The 21,075-nt window shown below is 40.2% G+C and overlaps 1 protein-coding gene across 1 annotated transcript in view; it reads left to right on the top strand.

Moving 5' to 3' along the window:
- Deaf1 (deformed epidermal autoregulatory factor 1) overlaps positions 1 to 13,231 on the top strand; it is a 165,640-nt gene extending 152,409 nt beyond the window's left edge. Inside the window, exon 10 of the mRNA XM_067135806.2 lies at positions 12,920 to 13,231. Coding sequence (XP_066991907.1) covers positions 12,920 to 13,129 — 210 coding nt within the window. The 3' untranslated portion in view covers positions 13,130 to 13,231. The remainder of the gene's footprint in view (positions 1 to 12,919) is intronic.
- The last annotated feature ends 7,844 nt before the right edge of the window (positions 13,232 to 21,075 follow it).

Genomic DNA, 21,075 nt, shown 5'->3' with positions numbered 1-21,075 from the left:
AATGGTTGTGCAGTTGATGAGGGAGAGGAGAGCAGTCATGATGTCATAGAAGAGGCTGTACCAACCACGTCTGAAGCTTTGAAAGTGATAGGAAGTTTAACCCAATGGTTGCCAAGATCCGATGTAAGCCAATGCTCTGTGAATCGTAAAACTGCCGCGGTCCAATGTGATCCAATGCCGTAAAGGCCGATTTTCAAATACCATATGTTCAGATTTAAGGCAACAAATAACTCGTGTGCATGTTGGCTGATCCATGGTATCTCTAACTACAAGTAAATACCATTTTTTCCTCTGACAAAGAGAAGATAACATTCTTATTTTTTATTTCTTTGAGAGGTTGGCACTCGCTGGCCATGTCATGTGCTCAACGAAAGCAGCAAGTTTGTTTGATACCAATATAAATGGTCCGTTATTGGACATTATACATTTTCCAGCTAACTCATTCCATGTTGCCAGCGTTTTGCCCCAGTGTGCTAAGTTGGGCTCATCAGTTGGTAGATGGCACACCTACCAAGACGCATGGCTAGTGCATACCATGGAGGCCACTGCGTAGGCTACTTGGAGCCACCGGCAGTGCAATACACTAAGAGAGATTTTCTCATTACCAAAAATTGAAGCCTGCCTGGCCATTATATTGGTATTATAAATTTACTCATTTGGGACAAATATTTCAGGTTCCCAATGGAAATCAACATCTATATCAGAAATTTGTTTGACGCAAGGTATTGCTGTTATCGTGTTACATATTATACTGCGAATTTTTATATGGTAAGATGGTAAAATATTATTCAGAACACTTGTGTTAAAAATTCAGGCTATGTTGTTAGGAAGTAACAGTGATATATCTTCTAGTGATGAAAATGGTGAGACAGGCAATAACAGATCATGTGACAGATATTAGGCCTAATGGTGTTATCCGTCTTCAAACTACTACTACTACTACTACTACTACTACTACTACTACTACTACTGTTGAAAGTGAAGATGACAATGATGCTGATATTAACCAGTGATATGCAAGTCACCATGATGAATGTAATCTCACTTTTCAATTTCAGAAACTAAAATCATTTGGATATTTTTAAACACAGTGATATAAAACTTTTAACACTAAAAGACAACACAGTTTAGTGATCCTAAGTGACATGTATGTACCCCCTGTGGGTGGGGGACGCAGATGAATACACCCACGGTATCCCCTGCCTGTCGTAAGAGGCGACTAAAACGGGCCCAAGGGGCTCTCAACTTGTGAGTGTGGGTTGGCGACCATGGGTCCCTTAGCTGAGTCCTGGCATTGCTTCCACTTACTTGTGCCAGGCTCCTCACTTTTGTCTATCCTGTCCGACCTCCCTTGGTCAAATCTTGTTCTTTTCCGACCCCTACAGTATTGGATCATTCTAGGCCTAGGGAGTCTTTCATTTTCTCGCCCTTTGTGGCCCTTGCCTTTCTTTGCCTGTTACTTCATTTTTCGAAGTGATGGAGCCCTTCTTTTTTCTTCTTTTTCTCTCTGACTACCCCCTTGTGGGTGGGGGATGCAGACGAAAAATACACCTAAAGTATCCCCTGCCTGTTGTGAGAGGCGACTAAAAGGGGCGACCAAGGGATGATTGTACTAGAACCATGAAACTACTTTTGATTAGTACCATCTCGCGGGGAACACCATGGGTCGCCTTTACTTGTAAGTAATACCACTATATTAGGTACACCAGAGGTTTGTGATTAGTAGCAGCAGAGAGAGGTTCTCTGTGGCTTTCCAGTATCTGTGATTAGTATCATTGTGAGAAACACCACAGGTCTGGGCGTTGCCTGTGATTAGTACCACTATACGAGTGACACCGTAGGTCTGTGTTGCTTGTAATTAGTACGCGCTATATGAGGAACACCACGGGAATACTGGCGTCCGTGATTAGTACACGTAGGTGAGGAACACCATTGGTTTGCGTTGCCTGTGAGTGGCGCCATTATGTGAGAAACACCGTAGGTCTGCGTTACCTGTGCGACGAACAATACTTGTGAGTAGTACCATCATGTGTGGAATACCGTGAGTGTACGCTACTTTTGAGTAGTACCCCAACATGACAAATACCATGGTTCTACTTTACAAGTGATAAGTACCATTATGAGGGGCCGTTGACCTGGATTTTGGACCCCTTTATACAACAAGCATCCTCGATTCAGGATTGTGTCTTAGGAGAAGTCCCTTGTTCAGTAATACTACTTTTATGGTTCATTCATTCTTCATGACATTTTTTATTTTGGTCAGTGGATGATTTTGAACTTTTAATTTGTTACTACATTTCGTACCATTAGGGGCCGGTGACCTAGATGTTAGGCCCCTTTAAACAACAAACATCATCATCATCATCAATATGTATGTGAAATAATTATTACTATGCCAAATACTAATTCAAATTTGGAAAATTAATTACAGAAAGTGGAAATTAATAATTCAGTCATTTTTTAACATAAAGACATAAGCACCAATAAAGTAAATCACAGGTGATATACATTAATATATATCATGAATCACCCAAAAAAAATTCATCTATATAGCTTCAAAACTGAGGTGTGTACAAAATTTTCAGTAAGACCTTACGTTTTACCTTAATTTAGGTTGGCAGTTTTAGCATTGCTACAGCACTTTAGCTTGACAGGGAAAGGGTTAAGATGTTTTGTTGAAGTTCAGTGAAATGTTTGATGACACATATCAAGCTTTAAATGATATTGAAGCTTTTGTCTATCATGTAAAATGAAACAATCCAAAACAAATAAAAATTGCCAACTTTTTTAATTGAGCAATGGAATTAGGGTATTGTTACATGTGCTAAATTGTGTGTTGTTTGTATGTTCAGTCCTCAGCCTGAAGGCTGGTTGAATCCTCAACAGCACCATCAGCTGTCATAGATGGCCTAAGCATCACTGAAGAGGCATACTAGGGAAATGAGGAGTGGGGTAGTTTCCTATTGCTTTCCTCACTGAGCCAGAAGTTGCTATTGCGTATCAGTCTGCCAAGCCCACTGAAATGCATGCACCAGCTAACCCTATGAGCATCTTCACACCATTCATAGCAGGGACTGGCTGCATAAGGATTGGCATTACTGGCATCGCTCATACCTCAGTCACTTTCATATTGTCAAAACCAAGGATAAGACAGACGCAGATCAATGAAAGTAACAAAATTGCTCTAGCCTATACCAGAAGATATAGTGTCCTGTAAACACTAGGTCCTGCCAGCAAAGGCATAATTGTGTGTTAAGATTGTAAATGCTGTTGTTTTATTAGTGTTTATATAGTTTATATACATGTGAAAACTTTCATATAGAGTACAGGACAACAGGGAAGTAAAGGTACGATAGGATGCATAATACTGTCCTAATTATTCATTTCAATGAATTTATTAAATCTTAGGCCCTGTGAAAACAAGAGAAATATGGAAATTAAGATCTAATGATGAAATATACAGCAACATAGAAAACATAACTGAAACCATAAGAAAAAGGAGATTGCAATTTTTTGGACATATTTACAGAATGAATGATTCCAGATTAACAAAAAGGATTTTCAAGTACCTTTGGAAGAAAAAAAAGGCAACAACTAGCTGGATTCAAGAAGTAAAGAAAGATTTAGAAAGGAAATATATAAGAAGAAATTGTGGACAGAGAAATTTTTAGATAGAGGATAGTAAGGAAGATTGAACACGAAGCCTGGTGCGAAGAAGGAAACAGCATAGTGAAAGGATGAAAGAATGTTGGAAAAAGCAGAAGATAAAACAACAAAGTATGAAGAACTGAATTGAAATTGGCACATGGTCCTTAGCAGGCCTCATCGGAAAGAAGAGGAATTTATTAAATTTGATGTACTTCTACAGCTGGCCCCGTGGTGTAGAGTAGCATGTGCCTCTTACCCGAAGGAGAAGTTATTCAGGAGAAGTTATCTTATCCAGACGCCCGGAGGAAGTTCAAATCCATGGCTGCTCCGGAGTTCTCCATCTCCTTTGCTGAAAAGGTCGCAAAAGTGCGGATCACTCCAGAGTTTCGTACAGAACAGCAGTATTGAAAACGCATCAATAAGTCAAAGCCAGCAACAAAAGAAAATCGCTAATGAAACTGGAGTTTTAACAGCTGAAGGAACGAAAAGTGCGTTATTGCCGACGTTGCCTGGGAAGGTTGTTTCCCGGGAACGCTCGGCTGGGAAGTCCTCCCCCAATAGGGCGGGGGGGAAAGACTTCCCCAAATAGGGCTGGAAATTCCAGCCCTCCTTCCAATGCCCAGATTACAAAGGAGGAGAAAGGGAAGCCACAGAGCTCCCTTAAGAAATTGGAGAAGAAGCCTTCTCCAACTCAATCGGGGTCCATTGGATCCCCGAAGAAATCCGGCAAGCCATCTGCCGGCTCTCCTCCAAAAAAGAGAGAAACGGTGGGTAAGAACGAGAAGCCCCGACGCCCTCTTGTTCGTTCACTTTCTGGAGAACCTACTTCTCCCAGGAAGAAGGCCCACTGTTCCCGAACAGTGAGATCACCGTCCGCGGAGGGTCCAGTCACCATGCCTCCTTCTTCTGAGAAGACAATGGAGACTGAACCACTCATTGTCGTTGATGGTGATTGTGACAATAAAGATAACGACAAAGACGGCGGAACCTGGCAGGTAATAGACCGAACGAAGGGCAAGAAATAGCTCTGATTTCGAGGCTTTACCTATCCACACAATGGCACTATTGCAGTGGAACTGCAGTAGTTATCACTGTTGCCTAGCTGAGTTACGTCAATTGATATCCATCTACACGGCCTCCATAGTTTGTCTACAGGAATCTCGTTTGAGACCTGGACACGACACGACTATGAGAGGATATCGTCTTTATTCTAAAGACAGATTAACTGTGGATGGCGCGGCAACTGGGGGCGTTTGTACCCTAGTTCGCTCCGACATCTTCAGCGAAGTAGTACCGCTCCGTACTCAGCTAGATGCAGTTGCAGTTCGCATTCCGTTGCCAGTAATGACAACGGTTTGCAACGTGTACATTCCACCGGATTACGACCTTGAAAATCATGCACTACAAGATTTGATCACTCAGTTACCTCCCCCCTTTCCTCATGCTGGGAGATGTGAACGCCCGTAACATACTATGGGGTTCTCCGTCTTCCTGTGCTAGGGGGAGGATGCTCGAGCGAATGATCAACCTGTTTGATCTTTGCGTGCTTAATACAGGGGAACCGACACATTTCAGCAGCGCACATGGCACATTCTCACACCTGGATGTCACTTTGTGCAGCCGTGCGCTAGTTCCCCTGCTACGGTGGCAAGTACACGACGACCTCTGTGATAGTGACCACTTCCCGATAATTCTGTCTCTCTTGAATCAAAGACAGTCCGAAGTACCCAAGCGCTGGTTACTTCGGCGGGCAAATTGGCCAGAATTTACAAAACGCGCAGTGATGGCTGATGATATGCTGGAGTCTGTTGATGACCACGTTTCTTCCATTACTACTGGAATTTTGGCTGCTGCAGAGGAAACTATTCCTTCCTCATCCGGTATTCGTCGCCGGAAACAGGTCCCATGGTGGACGGACGAAATTGCAGCGGTCATACGTGATCGCCAACGGGCTTTTAAGCATTATCATCGGTTCTTACGATGGCCAATCATATCACATTTAAGCGTCTGCGTGCGAAGGCCCGTTTTTTTTATTCGAGAAAGTAAGAAATCTACGTGGGAAAAGTGTGTCATCCATCACGGCACATACTCCGTCATCACAAGTGTGGACAAAACTCCGCCGTATTGTCGGAGTACAGAATGTGCCCTCAGTACCCGGAATCTCCATTAATGGAGATGTAGTTACGATTCCTTCAGTCATTGCCGACCACATCGCATCACATTTTGCAGATACGTCCAGCTCTAGTAGATACGACCCTGCATTTCTTCCAATTAAGCACGAAGCAGAGGCCCACCATCTCTCTTTTGCCTCTAGTGCTTTGCATCCCTACAACGTGCCCTTCACGGAGTGGGAGTTGCGGAGTGCACTCGCGCTATGCAGAAATACGGCTCCTGGTCCGGACAAAATCCATAATCAAATGCTTAGGCATTTGAGTCGCAGATGTCTCGAGGATATCCTCACCCTATTCAACAGAATATGGAGTGAGGGAGTGTTTCCATCTCAATGGCGTGAGGGAATTGTGATACCTATTCCCAAGCCAGGTAAAGATCCAAAACTTCTGGATAGTTATAGGCCAATATGCCTTACAAATGGCCTCTGTAAGCTATTTGAAAGGATGGTTAACCGGCGTCTTGTGTGGACCATGGAAAAGGAGGGTCTCTTGTCTAACTACCAGTGTGGTTTTCGCTCTCATCGGTCTGCCACTGATCTGGTCAGACTGGAGAGCGCCATTCAGGAGGCCTTTCTCCGGAAGGAACACCTAGTCGCCGTGTTTTTTCACCTGGAGAAAGCTTAAGACACTACCTGGCGATATGGGATTCTCTCCACACTACACCAGTGGGGATTTCGGGGAAATTTACCAACGTTTATTGAGAACTTCATGTCCCTCCGTCTCTTTCGAGTCCGAGTAGGGAATGCATTTTCTCAATATTACGTTCAGGAAAATGGAGTACCTCAGGGATCGGTACTGAGTGTCACGCTGTTCGCAATCGCCATCAACGGCATAGTTGCCGCTGCTGGGCCCGCAGTCGTTCCTTCGCTGTATGTAGACGACTTAGCTCTACATTACAGCTCCGGAAGGGTGGCGTTTGCTGAGAGACAGCTACAGCAAGCTATTAACCGAGTCGACAGATGGACCCTGCAACACGGTTTTTGCTTTTCAGCAGTGAAAACCTCTGTTGTACACTTCTGTCGACGTCGGCCTGTGCATACCGAACCAGAGCTCCGCTTGCGAAACAGTGTCTTACCAGTGGTTGACACCTGCAGATTCCTGGGTCTCCATTTTCATAAGAGACTTACGTGGCAGCCCCACATCCGTCAGTTGAAGGTTGCCTGCATGAAGAGACTTAACATGCTTAAGTTTCTCAGCGGCACTTCGTGGGGGGCTGACCGTGCGGTACTGCTGCGATTTTACACGGCTACGGTCCTCTCCTGGATTGACTATGGAAGTGCGGCTTATGGCTCAGCATCAAAATCTACGCTGAGCCTTTTAGACAGTATTCACCATAGTGGAGTAAGGCTGGCAACGGGTGCTTTCCGTACTAGCCCCATTCCCAGCCTACTCGCTGAAGCGGGAGTTCCACCTTTACGGATAAGGAGGCAGCAGTTACTCCTCACGTACGCTGCCAAAATTCGTGAAATGCCGCTACATCCAAGCTATCAATGCATCTATCGTACTCAATACCACCAGCGGTACCAAGACCAGCCAAATGCCACACGGCAGGTTGGGTTTCGAATTGATAGCTTGTGTCATGATTTGAATATTGATATCGGTGGTTGTCTTGAAAGAACTCTTAGCGAGGTACCTCCGTGGTTGGTTCCACTACCGGATATACATCTAGATCTGCTGCGTGGACCCAAGGTGAACACGGATTCCTCCGTTTATCGGAGGTATTTCCAGGACTTTGTTCACCAATATCCGGCTGCGAGACTTATCTTCACGGATGGTTCAAAAATCGGAGATAATGTTGGTTGCTCTTTCGTCATTGATGATATCAGCACGAAGATCTCGCTCCCTAAAGTATGTAGCGTGTATACTGCAGAGCTTTATGCCATCTTAAAGGCTCTGCTGTTTGCACTGCGTGACGAAAGAAGCCACTTTCTGTTGTGTACCGATTCGTTAAGCTCTCTGCAGTTTATTGAAACCTGTTTCTCTCAACACCCACTGGTGCGCCAGATACATGACCTTCTAGCCAGGTTATGGGATGCTGGCACCAGAATCACTTTCGCATGGCTTCCAAGCCACGTTGGGATTGCGGGAAACGAACTTGCGGATGAAGCTGCAAAGGAAGCTGTACTTTTACCTCCAAGACCAGTCAATGTACCTGCTAAGGATATTTGTTCTCAGCTACGTCGAACCGTCTTGGGAATCGGAGTGGCTAGATATCCGAACTCCCAACAAGCTGAGAGCAATTAAGAAGACAACTACCGTGTGGCGGTCCTCTTTCCGACCTTCACGGAGAGAGGCCATAGTACTATGCAGGCTGAGGATAGGTCATTTACGATCCACGCACTCTTATCTCCTAAAGAGGGAAGACCCCCCAGTGGGTTCTTGTGGTGCCGACTTCACCGTGGCCCACATCCTCACAGAGTGCGCCGATCTTTCTGGCCTAAGATGGAGCCTCGGCCTGCAGGAAACACTCGAATGCATACTAGCCGATGACGCGACTACTGCTGATCTCGTCATCCGCTTTATGTGCGACAGTGGACTTATCAAGGGTATATAAATTACAAGTGTACTGTTACTCAGGGAACGTAGGTTCCCTTTTGATACGTTAGTAATCCTTTCGGCCTAATTCTGTAATTGTTTTTTGTTTTATTTTGTACTGCGTTTCCAAATTACTTTGTTGAATAAATAATTTCGTTTTTATATTTTAAAATTCTCTTCCACTTATTTGTTCAGAGAGGATGATTACCTCGTTGTACTTCCTCTTAAAACAAAAATCACCACCACCACCATCACTCAGTCTATGTGATTACAATTGAGGCGCTATCTTACAGTGAGGTAGTGACCCTGGTCTAGAAAGCCAAGCGCAACAGCTGAGAGGATTAGTCGTGCCGACCACACGATACCTCGTATCTGCAGGCCTTCGGGACTGTTGCGCTGGGGAGTTCGTTTGTTTATTTATGTATATAAACAACACTGTAGCCTCCGTGGCTCAGGCGGCAGCGCGTTGGCATCTCACCGCTGGAAACCGTAGTTCAAATCCCGGTCACTCCATGTGAAATTTGTGCTGGACAAAGCGGAGGCAGGACAGGTTTTTCTCCGGGTACTCTAGTTTTCCCTGTCATCTTTCATTCCAGCAACACTCTCCATTCTCAATTCATAGCATCTATCACTCATTAATATAAATCACTTTGGGAGTGGCGACCCCATTGTAATAACAGCCTACCGGTATATCTGATTCATTCATTACATCCCTGACCCGGTCAAAGACTGGAAAACAGGTTGTAGGTTTAAAATATTTTAAAAAAAACCACTGTACTATTCCGCATTTATTCATGTATTAGAACTTCCCTGGCTTTTCGAGACAAAGAAAATGCAAAAAATAAGTCTCGCATACAAGACCCCCCCAATGTAATTCGTCAGAGAAGGACAACTATTCCACTTACAAGTACAAGTCTTATTGCAGCTCTGATATCACACAAATTTGTGAATAGTTTTGTCCGTACGACCCGTGCAATGGAAATGCGCGTTGAAGTCTTGCGGTACATCTGTGTTCCGTAGTTAAGAAATATCCGCCTTCGTAGCGTTGGCCTACTGCAGCTCTGATGACGTCGCACAAATAGGCGAATAGTTTCGTGTCAGACCCGTACATTGCAAGCATGCATTAGTCATGCTATATGTCTGTGTTTTGTAGTTAAGAATGTCCGCTGACATAATGGTTAGCACAATTAGCTGACATTCTTAGGAGTCTGAGTTCGATTCCCGGTACCATACTTCCAAGAGATTTACGAATGGCAAGGAGGTTGATGTGCGGTAAAAATGTTGCATGTAACTCCCCTCCACTGAGGGTGTACCCAAAAAATAGCTGCACCACCTCGTGATGAGGAAAAGTTTACTTCAGTTGAGAAATATTGACGATCGTTATAAGGTGCCGGGGTGAATGGGTGGATCAGGATATGAAATTTTATTTCTTTCCTTTTTAAATTTGATAGATATAAAATTTGGAACAAATAACAGTTAAATAGAATAATAATGAGCTTGTCAGCTGTGCTAACAACTGACTATAAATACAAAAAATCATGTTCAAGTACTAGAGAGAATTATCAACATGATAATATAAAAGGGGTGAGCATTATAGTTATGAACAGGTACACTATTTTATAAGAGCACGTTTGCTCCACTCACATCATCTAGGATTTTGAGCTCCAAAAGTTAATATAGACCAACCAGCCTCTCAGAGACACAAGTTTCTTACAAATTTATATCTGACAAACTTCAAATAATGTATTTAATCACTTCTGCTCAACAGTCTGTTACACACTGGTCTATAAACAATTACATTTTAAATAGGGACAATGCGAGCCCATTCTAAATGGGCTTGATATACTGTAAAAAGAAACGGTTTACCATGATCGGTCATGAAAAAATGGCTAGGTGGCAAAACGCTTGCACTCCTTTTAGAAAAACTTTTAAAACCCTAAGTGGGCTTATGTCTCGAAGTTGCAGAGGCCAAGCCTATTCTACAGAGAGTTGACTAAACGAGAAATATTAAATGATAAAAATGTGTTAAGAATTTGGAGGTTTAGAACACTTTAATCACTCCATACCAAGTTAAATGGAAATCAACGGAGGGTAATCACACTTTGTTCCCTTAGTTTACATGTTTCCCAGCCATGATTTGAACAGAAAATCTACATTTAAACCATGAAATGAAAACTTGTAAATGAATAAAAGAAGTTTGAAACCTTCCTCTCAAGCTATCTGCCGGAGCTACCACATGTTAAGAAAATTCCACCATAATCTTGATTAACTGGACCTTCCGAACGCCGACCTGTGGCCCCTGCCTCATAATAACGCGCTGCACTCACTAAACTGGAATGATGAAGAAGACAACACAGCCCTAAGGTGCCCAGCTTTTATAGCATTTTGAGGGGAAGTTTCTAGAACTCTTTACAGATAGGCTGGATACCTGTACACACCCCCAATATTAATAGGCCAGAGAAAATGTTCCCAAAATATTTGATTGGTTGATAGATAGAGAAGTTGGAGAGGGGCAGAATTATTGACAACCTTGACACAAGAACAAAACAATCTTCAACAACTAAGGTTAGGTAACGGTGAAAGTCAAATTTTCCCTTAAGAATTCATTATCCTTAATCCCACCAGAGGGGGCACTTAGGCCGATGGTAGACACATCTAACAGTTGCAAACCCAAGTAACTTTCATTACATTATTTAAAGTTCAATTACATAGGTGGCCTTACAGAAGGCCCGCAGTTTAACTGGACGGGGGTGTACCCCCGGTACTATAACAGTACTATTGATTTTACATCCCCACTTTTAACAATTTTCAGAGACTCCAAACAAAACATACTAGGGTATGTTTGTCCACCCCTTGTTCCGTTGCACTGCGGGGTCCGGTATAAGGTGAGATGAAACTATCGAGGCGGGTTTTTATGACCGGATGCCCTTTCTGATGTCAACCTCAACAGAGGAGTTAGAGATGAAATGAATGACGTGATATATGATAGTAGGAAGGGAGAGGGTTGAAACCCAGTGCTGGCACATAGTCTACTCCTCTCGAATAGCACCAAGGGGTCTGCTCAAGGCTTAACGCCTCCGTCCAATGGACAAATCACCATCAACAGCATAATGTGCCCTCGCTCAATATGAGTACTGCGGAGAGGTTTAGAATTTAATCCAGGGGTTTGGCACGCGATCTAGATTAGGAATTGTATACCTCCACCTTCCCTACCTATCCTGCCTGCCAACATTCTGATGAACATTTTTTCGACCAACGGGATTCGAACCAGCTAACCTCAGTGTCAGACCGTTTAGACTTCAATGCCTTAATGATCATGGCCACCAGGCACCTATACTAGGATATGCGTTTTAAGAAATGGAGACAACGAACGTACGAAATTCGTATTAGAGGAATTAGTGACATGAAACGAATGACTTACTATGAGTAACTAAAACTGACTCTATTTACTTTATATGTAGGCCTAAAAGTCGTGTTCACCATTTGTCTTTTTATATTTAGAAATACTGCCTTCCAGTGAAAATAGCCAGTATAACTCAAATATATTCATATGTTTGTTAAAGAATTGTGTAGAATGTTCACAGTACAATTTATAGCGTAGAAGTCATGCGTTCAACTGCACAAAATTTGAGGTTATCGCATATTGGATCTCCCTTTACTTTTTTTGTCTGTAAAAGTGGGGGGAAAGGGGGTTTAATATGCCAGTAAATACAGCATTTTGGTTAAAACAGTCATTCTTGGGTTTTTTTCTTTTTTCCCCATCGTGGAGTTTGAATTAAAAAGTGTTCACTGTATCACAAATAATGCCAAATCATGGGGCAAGTAGTTCATTTATGATACAGCCTGAGGCTGAGTGGTTCAGGTTGTTGAGGCCCTGGCCTTCTGACCCCAACTTGGCAGGTTCGATCCTGGCTCAGTCCGGTGGTATTGGAACGTGCTCAAATACATCAGCCTCATGTCAGTAGATTTACTGGCGCGTAAAAGAGCTATTGCGAGACTAAATTCCTGCACCTCGATGTATCCAAAGACAGTAAAAGTAGACATGATACTCTATTAGCTTTTGGGCTTATGCCGTGTCAAGAAAATAAGGTGAAATTCTTTACGTTTCGCAGAGAACTGTGCTCTGCATCCTCAGAAGAAATCTCGACTGACCATGAGAACGATTTCTTAAACAATGGCAACAGTAAAAGTAGTTAGTGGGGCATAAGGTCAATAACATTATGGTACGATGTATAGCGTGGTATGAGGTTGCCCAGCTTTGCTAATTGGAAATTTTTCTAACAAATGAAATAGGTGATTAATTGGCCACCTTGTTATGGGTAAAAATCTTGCTAATTTAATTGCTACACCCTCTTCTACAGGTACTTCCTGTCAGAGATTTTGTCCTGGAACAAAAAAATGCGTCCAACATATAAATGATACTGTTTATTATGTCTGCATGTTGGTGATTTTTATCCTTGTAACTGTTCATTATGTTGCATTTTTCTCATCTTTTTCAGTAAATATAATCATGATATTAGAAGATATGTTTGTGCATCCTTGTTAACATGATTTTGCATTTTCAGTGTGCCAATTGTAATCGTGAAGCATTCGCTGAGTGTTCTCTTTGTCGTCGAACTCCATACTGCTCAACCTTCTGTCAACGCAAAGATTGGTCAAGTCATCAAGTGGAGTGTGTAAGAAATGCTACTGATCCAAACAATATGGGCCAAGGACCTGGGTCTATCATGCTTATTGTGGAAAGTTCAGAGCAAGTCTTGAACCACACAGAATAAATTGTACTACTTTTCTTCATTTGAAGAACAGACTGTTACGTTTTGTTGTTAGAGTATTGAGATGGTTATTTGATTAGTCTTCATTTTGTTATGCTAGAAACATTGGCATGAGACTAGTTGTGTTATCTGTGATCTGATTTTTAATGTTAGCTGTAATAATTTTTGATGTAAAGAATGGTATTATGATTATTTTAGAAGCTCACATTCATTTTCTGGATATATTTCATCATCAAAAAAGAAACACATTAAGTTATTACGAGGTTGTATACATCAACTTTTCAAATACAGAGAAACCCCGTTTGTGCATTCCTCATTAATACGTTTTTGCGCTTAACATGTAAATTCGATGTCCCGATTCTAATCATATTCAATCTATATAAAAATACCTCGCTTATCGTGTCACGAATTTTTGCTATTACCGCTTAGATCACATTTTGCCTAGCCCTGAAAATATTATTTGGCATCCCTTGTGAAATAAACTTGTTTCTTCGGTTAAGAGCCATCGCCACAGTTGCGTGATTACAGGAAAATGCCTTGAATTCCTGAACTTCACAGGAAATATTGCACCGTTGAGAAGCAAGCTGTTAGCCTCAGGACTGTTCAGTTTTGCTTGCCAGTTAGCAGCAAGATTGCTGAATAACACATTGAGCCTTTCTTGTGTTCGTATTTCGCATTCCATTCAGAAGTTGGAAATGTATTTTGTGCTGAGTGGTACAGTGAAGTGTACCAAATATTTGTCGTGTGATATGGTAACTTACATCTGGATTAGGAACATAATCGTTTAAAATTGACTAGCGTGGTGCATATTTGTCGCGTGATAGCCTAGTTATGGATACGGAAAAGGTTGTGAAATTCCTTACTAATGAAGACAAAATTAAAATCTGTCGGAAATTGGACTGGCGACTGCATCTTGAAGCGCACAGAAGTCGCGAATGTTGAACTTGCACTTTCAAATTTCGACCCGATCACTGATGTTGGTCGAAGTTTTGTTCGATTCAAAATTGCTGTTGGTCATTCCTCGCAGCCACACATAGTCGAGTGTAACCTCCAATTCATTGTCAAAGAGTGTGACCAGAAAATAGTCTAATAACCCACTGCTCCGAAATAAGAGGTATCTACTAATATTCGTTTTAGAAAGAGTGTGATCTTCAATAATACGTAATCATGTTTTTATTGGCCCCCCGTGTACACGTTTTCATGTTTGTTTGGTGTTTTTCATGACTTTCAGTGCACTTGTTATTTTTATAAGCCCCAGCAGAAAAGTTTTTCATGTTTTTCACACCTTTTAATAATACTTACATTTCATCTTTAGATATGGTAGATATAGTTTACACTTTACGCGCGGATACAATACGTAAAATACCCTCATGTCAGAAGAAGTCGTATTTTGTGTTTCCATATCCCTGTTGGATAGTTTTATTCATATATTCAGTACTGCATTTTCTCACTTAACACGTTCTTTTTTGTTGTCCCCTGCAAAAACGTCTTAATGAGGTTTTACTGTATGCTCTAACCAGAATCTTGTAATTTTCTAATCCTAAGTCTTTTGATATTTCAGGCACTTTTCCTTTACATTGGAACTACTTTAAGTGCATTGACTGAGCATAGCTATTTTATTATAATTGCTGCTCAAATATTTTAATTTGAGGAGACTTTCTAGTTTATCTGCTCTCCATGAAATGGTTTTTGAATAATTTATCTGCTAAATTACTGTACTTGGTTCACTATACATCAGCTTATTAAATATGTAACTGTATTATTTTACTCTCGAGTAGTCTCTGTGGCTCAGGTGGCAGCACACCGGCCTTTCACCGCTGGGTTTCGTGGTTCAAATCCCGGTCACTCCATGTGGGATTTGTGTTGGATAAAGTGGACGTGAGACAGGTTTTTCTCTGGGTACTCCGGTTTTCCCTGTCGTATTTCATTCCAGCAACACTCTACAATATCATTTCATTTCATCTGTCATTCATTAATCATTGTCCCAGAGGAGTGCGACAGGCTTCGGCAGCTGGCACAATCCCTATCCTCACCGCTAGATCGGGGCTTCATTCATTCATTCATTCATTCATTCATTCCTTTTCTGACCCATTTAAATGACTGGAAACAGGCTGTGGATATTCATATTGTTGTTTTACTCCGGAGGCGTGAAGATTAGGAAAATGTTTTTGAGTACCTAAATAATGGGCTTAAATATGTCAAATAGAAGTTGACTAATGGAAAAGGAATGAACAAATAACAATTAAAATTACATTTTTTATTATTTTTAACAGAAACTTAAGTAGCCTATAATAATATTACTGTCAATATTTCGTAATAATTTTTCCTTTTCTAAATGGCTGTCCATTGTACTCCTGAATGAAAAAGTACTTGCCAACATTGGACTTACTTTGTTGCTATTTAAATGTTTGATTTAATTTGAGATATTTTATTAAATAATACAATGTGGTGAGATGAAAGCTTTTCTGCTTATAACTGGATTGTATGCCCCTACGATTGTTGGGAAGTTCCAAGTGTACAGTTGGGATTTTATTATTTTACTCTGGAGACATAAGATTAAAGTAATCTTGTGAATATATAAATTACTTGATTACTTCCTCATGTAACCTTTTGCACAACTGTGTAATAATTCCTGTTGAACCACTATTTTGTGAATGATGGTGAAATTATGAAAAGAGAAACATGTTAATATGAATTTTTTTTTTTTTTCATGCAACCTTGTAATTCTAAGCTAACAATATAAATGCTGAGTGTATTTTTATTTGGTCTTTGAATTCTGTTTTGACAGCTTGCCAGCACAACTTGTATATTATTCGATTTGTGATACTGAGAGAAATAATTTGATTATATATAAAATTTTTCATGGGCATGAAAGATGCTCGCAAGACCCGCAGATGATTAAACAAAAATGTTTTGTTAAGATCCTAGACTTGTATTACTTTCTTAATGTATGGATATTATAGTAATTTCTATCCTTGTTTTATCTGCGCAGTAAATTGTATGTCAGTTTTTTTAAATACTGTGATAGTGCATGAAAACATCACCATTTTGCAATGTATGCTTTTGGCCTTTGGTACAAGTAGTTTTCCAGTGCTGTATAATCCAAAGAACAGTACTGTAAGCAAGATTAAATCATCTGATTCAGAGGAAGAAAATGCATTCCTCATACCTCTGTTCTTTTAAATTTCTTTTTGTTAGTGGTAGGTGTATCCAGCCAATTATTTTTCTGTGAACTTGGAACCTGAGTTTAATATGAAGAACGTTATTAGATATTGTATGGCAGGTCTGTAATTTTCTGTGGTAATCTTTTACCCAGGTAGTATTTTTTTAACCTCCTTTTGTAATGGAATGAAAAAATGAAAAAGTACTGGGCAGGTTACAAGAACAAAACAGTACAAGCTTCAAAGAGTAAGTGAAAATGGAACGACTTGAGTGGTTCAAAGATGATGATGATGATGATGATGATAATTATTATTATTATTACCTCCACGAAGATTGCAATTATGGCAAAAAGAGATTTAAAGAGCAATCGGGTGGACCCTGGGCAACGTCAGACTTTATTACGAAATGTGCTGACGGCTGATCCTTTCACACCACAAACATCATCTTCACGGTCCTTTTCAGGACCACAGTTAACAATTATTTCTATTAACATTGAAGGTATATCTTCAACAAAAGAGGAACTATTATAATAATAATAATAATAATAATAATAATAATAATAATAATAATAATAATAATAATAATAATACCGGGCATGTTGGCCATGCAGTTAGGGCCGCGCACCTGTGGGGTTGCATCCGGGTGATAGTGAGTTCGAATCCCACTGTCGGCAGCACTGGAGGTGGTTTTCTGTGGTTTCCCATTTTCACACCAGGCAAATTCTGGGGCTGTACCTTAATTTCCTATCCCGTCATCGCCATAAGACCTATATGTGTCAGTGCGACGTAAAGTCAATTGTAAAATAATAATGGAATGTGTTGTATCACTGCCAACCGATTTTAATACAGATCACTTTTTCATATTTTGACGAGACGTAAAATATAAATATTCCTAAAGAATTTTTTACTTCATACATTAAAAATGTGGGAGGTATATTCCTTCACCTTATTTATATATACATACTGCACCAGTCATGCCGGGCTCAGCTCGGCCGGTGAGCGAGGATTTCCTGGGGTAGATCGTTCGCTAATCAGCTGTGCGGAAAATTTTAAGTGCAGGGATAGATGATGAACTAGTGGCAAATGAAAGAAAGCTAAATAGGTTTCACACATTTATTGCAACTACTGCTCTTCTCAAATTCTACAAATAATTTACAAAATCTAGGAACTTTTCGTATGATTCATCTTCTTTTATGTTGTTACTAACATGGACACTCCATCGATAAATGGAACAGCAAATGCCTGAGGCTGTAAATATAATATTTAGATTTTAGTTAAAAATTAATTAAATGACTAATAATAATTAATTTGAGATTATCTCTTCCATTAATAATTAAATGATTTGAAAATAAAATTTCCTTCCTCAATGGACTTCATTTAAATCGAGTTTGAAAATTATCATTTTCACTCCTTTCTAAAAATTAGATAAAAAATTTTCTCCCATGAAATTATGGTTGAATTGTCTTCCTTAGCCTTTAAACTAGTTAATAAATTCCCTTTCATAATTATTCAGTAGTTGATCTTCACACAATAACTTGGAATTTGACATCATGTTAACCTACGTTTACCCATTGATTGATAATAATTGGTTATGTCACGCTTACAAATTCTATTTTGTGAATTCAATCCACTGACATGGCCTATACTTATTTATATGTATTCGCTAGTTAAGACCCTATTCTTCCTTAAAAACGAATAAAATTCATTAAAGGTTTATATTCTGTTAAATAGTGAACCACTGAAGTTGGCATAAAATTGGCCAAAAATCCGCGAAAACAGCGAAGAGCATCGTCACAAATATGGACCGTAAAATTGCAATGAGCAAAACATAGACAAATCACACACACTACATTCACACAAAGATACGTGGAAATATTATATACATATTTATACGAATGCTAGCCCTTGATTATTATTTTCAAGTTTATTCAAAGTCGGAGAAATATTCTCGTGATGACAGTATCGTGGGAAATTCCTCTCATCAACTTGAGATGTGATAGAGCAATGATTATCACTTTATTGAAGAATTCAGTCATACGACGATGTTCAGGGAAAATTTACGAGCAGAAATCATCCGAAAATTATCGACAAATTGCCTAAACACAGGTCAGAATTAACATTACGCGCACGCGGTTCATGAGCTGCGATATTTATTTTTATCCTTCCACCATAATTGTGGCTCTCAATCTGCGCTCACAACGAAGAAATTATGTCAGGTAACACATTTTCTTCTTAAATTGACTCAATAATGGATGCACAATTTATCCGCTAAATCCTATAATATCCATCTACCAGTCAAATAATTATAATAACACAGCACAGATACTGCCATTTCCCAGGCCTAAATTAATACAAAATGAGCACACATCAATCTTATTCAATAATAATTATTATTATTATTATGATGCTCATGACCTTAGGTGTTCCTTTACGTGATAATTTAATTTTTTATTATTATTATTATTATTATTATTATTATTATTATTCCTGGCCGCGCGAGATCACACATGCGAAAGCTACTGCACGACAATATTTCAGATGACTCTATCGCGCTCGAAATCCAACCATACGTCGTATAGAGGAATGAACTCTGATATAATAGAATTCACGAAATTACTGTCCCATCTGATCTCAATTCAAGTATAAAAATTATTCAAATAATCCTAGTTTAACGTTGAGGTCGTATTACTTTTATTTCTCCTGCCACAATGAACTCGGGACAGTTGAAACATTTCTTGATGACATTCACTCATAACAAGCTAATAGGTTCAAAATACACACACTCATCATCCCAAACTACCTTCACCAAGAAAGAAGAGATGGAAAATTTCTAACTAATAGAAATTCTTCTAAGCAAATAAGTAGAGGCTATATCATTACATTTTACAAATAGAAAGAAAGAAAGAATAACAATGTTTAAATATTACTTGGTGGTGACTGTCGATTGTAGAACTCGGGCTGATGACCTAGTGCATTACCGCGTTACGCACCATCGATCCTGGTCTCGCCCGTCTGAGCTGCTTCACATTCTACTCGTTCATTGAGGACATGCTGGCACACTGGAAACCACACCATTCATATTGTAGGAAGACAGGCATCTTGACTTGCACTCGAACCAATAATCTCCTCTGTGGAAGTTCTTGCGAAAGCTGAAACTGAAAATTAAATCTGAGACAAGTCCAACACCCTCACCGCTGTTTGACGAGATGGAAAAGCAACTTATCTTTTGATATCTTCAGTTAATTGTAAATAGAATCTGTGAATGTCTGAACTGCTATCTGTAACATGTTGGAAGCTCTAAATAAGGCGAAGTTCTCCAGTGAGCAAAGTGTGTCTTTTCACGTCTGTAGTTGAAGTCGGAATAAAACCCCACTCGTCGCGTTCAGAGGTAGAAAATCCAGGGTAAAGTTTCCTTAGGAAAATCCATAATTCACCGTCTTAAGACAGGGGTGCGTCTTTTCATTATACACGATTGGTCACTTCATTAACTTCACACGAAATTTATCACCTGATTGGCTGCCATAGTCAGACGTCATATAACCTTGCTAGTATTGATCGAGTGTTAGACACATATTTTGCCTGATCACGTGGTGTTCACGGCTGATTTGAAGGTCGACTGGCTAGCGGTATCTGCTTGTTTCCTCTCGCTCGCCCTCAGCTGGGATTTCCATGCACCTGGTAACTGGTTCTAGTCGACTCAACGTGCTAAAACTCCCTTCCTGGTTCACGAAATAATGTTCCAATTCACAGTAGAAATAAAATATTCTCCCTTAAATGATTTTTACCACTTTTGAAGGGGACAATACGTACATATTCTTTATAGAATGTTATGCCTTTTAATATTCAGTCTGCAAGCCTCTGTATTTACTAATAAAACCTCCACAGTATTCTGTGGCCTCTTTTAATTCCATCTCTCTTATCCTTAAATCATTGAAAACAGAGTCTAACCATCGTTTCTTGGTCTCCCTCTACTTCTCTTACTCTCCATGACTGAATCCATTATTCTCTTAGATAACCTATCCTTCTCCATATGCCTTGTGTGACACCACCACCAAAGATGATTTATGCGTATAGATTCATCAGTAGAGTTCAGTCCTAACTTGCCCTTTATCTCCTCATTCCGAGCACTCTCCTGCCATTGTTCCCACCTGTTTATCCCACCTGTCATTCTCGCTACTTTAATGTCTGTTACTTCTAACATCTGAATAAGTTAACCTGAGTCTAGCCAGTTTTCACTCCCATAAAGCAATGTTGGTCTGAAAACTGACCGGTGTAAATACAGTTTTGTCCAGGAACTGACTTCTTTCGTACAGAAGATTGTTGATCTGAACTGAGAGCTCGCTGCATAGCTTTCCTACACCTTGATTCAATCTCGCTTACTACACTATCGTCCTAGGAGAATACACACCCTAATCGCTTGAAATGATATAGCTGTTCCAGTTTTGTATTCCCAATCTTACACTATCAATGGTAGTCCACTTCAGTTGTTACGAAGGGTCCCACACATAAATGTTTCGTTCCTCAGTTCTTCTGTCAGAGGTACACTGGTGTAGAAATTATCAGTATAGAGGATATGACCTTCATTTAGAAATCCACTCAGAAGCTCCATTACAACAGAATGAGCATGACCCACTCCACTTGCACTCACATTGGATTTTCCTGCATTCTTTGTTCTAACAGTATAGCCTTCTTTCGTAAACAGTTTGTACACCTTAACTCCACATTTGTTAGTTTTGTGTTTGCCCTAATAAAGAGAAAAATGTTAACGTATATTTTATTGTTTACCAC

This window comes from Anabrus simplex, chromosome 1 (assembly GCF_040414725.1).
Source record: "Anabrus simplex isolate iqAnaSimp1 chromosome 1, ASM4041472v1, whole genome shotgun sequence".
Lineage (NCBI taxonomy): Eukaryota > Metazoa > Arthropoda > Insecta > Orthoptera > Tettigoniidae > Anabrus > Anabrus simplex.
The sequence above is the reverse complement of the archived record's forward strand: the minus strand, read 5'-3'. Positions and strand labels throughout refer to the sequence as shown.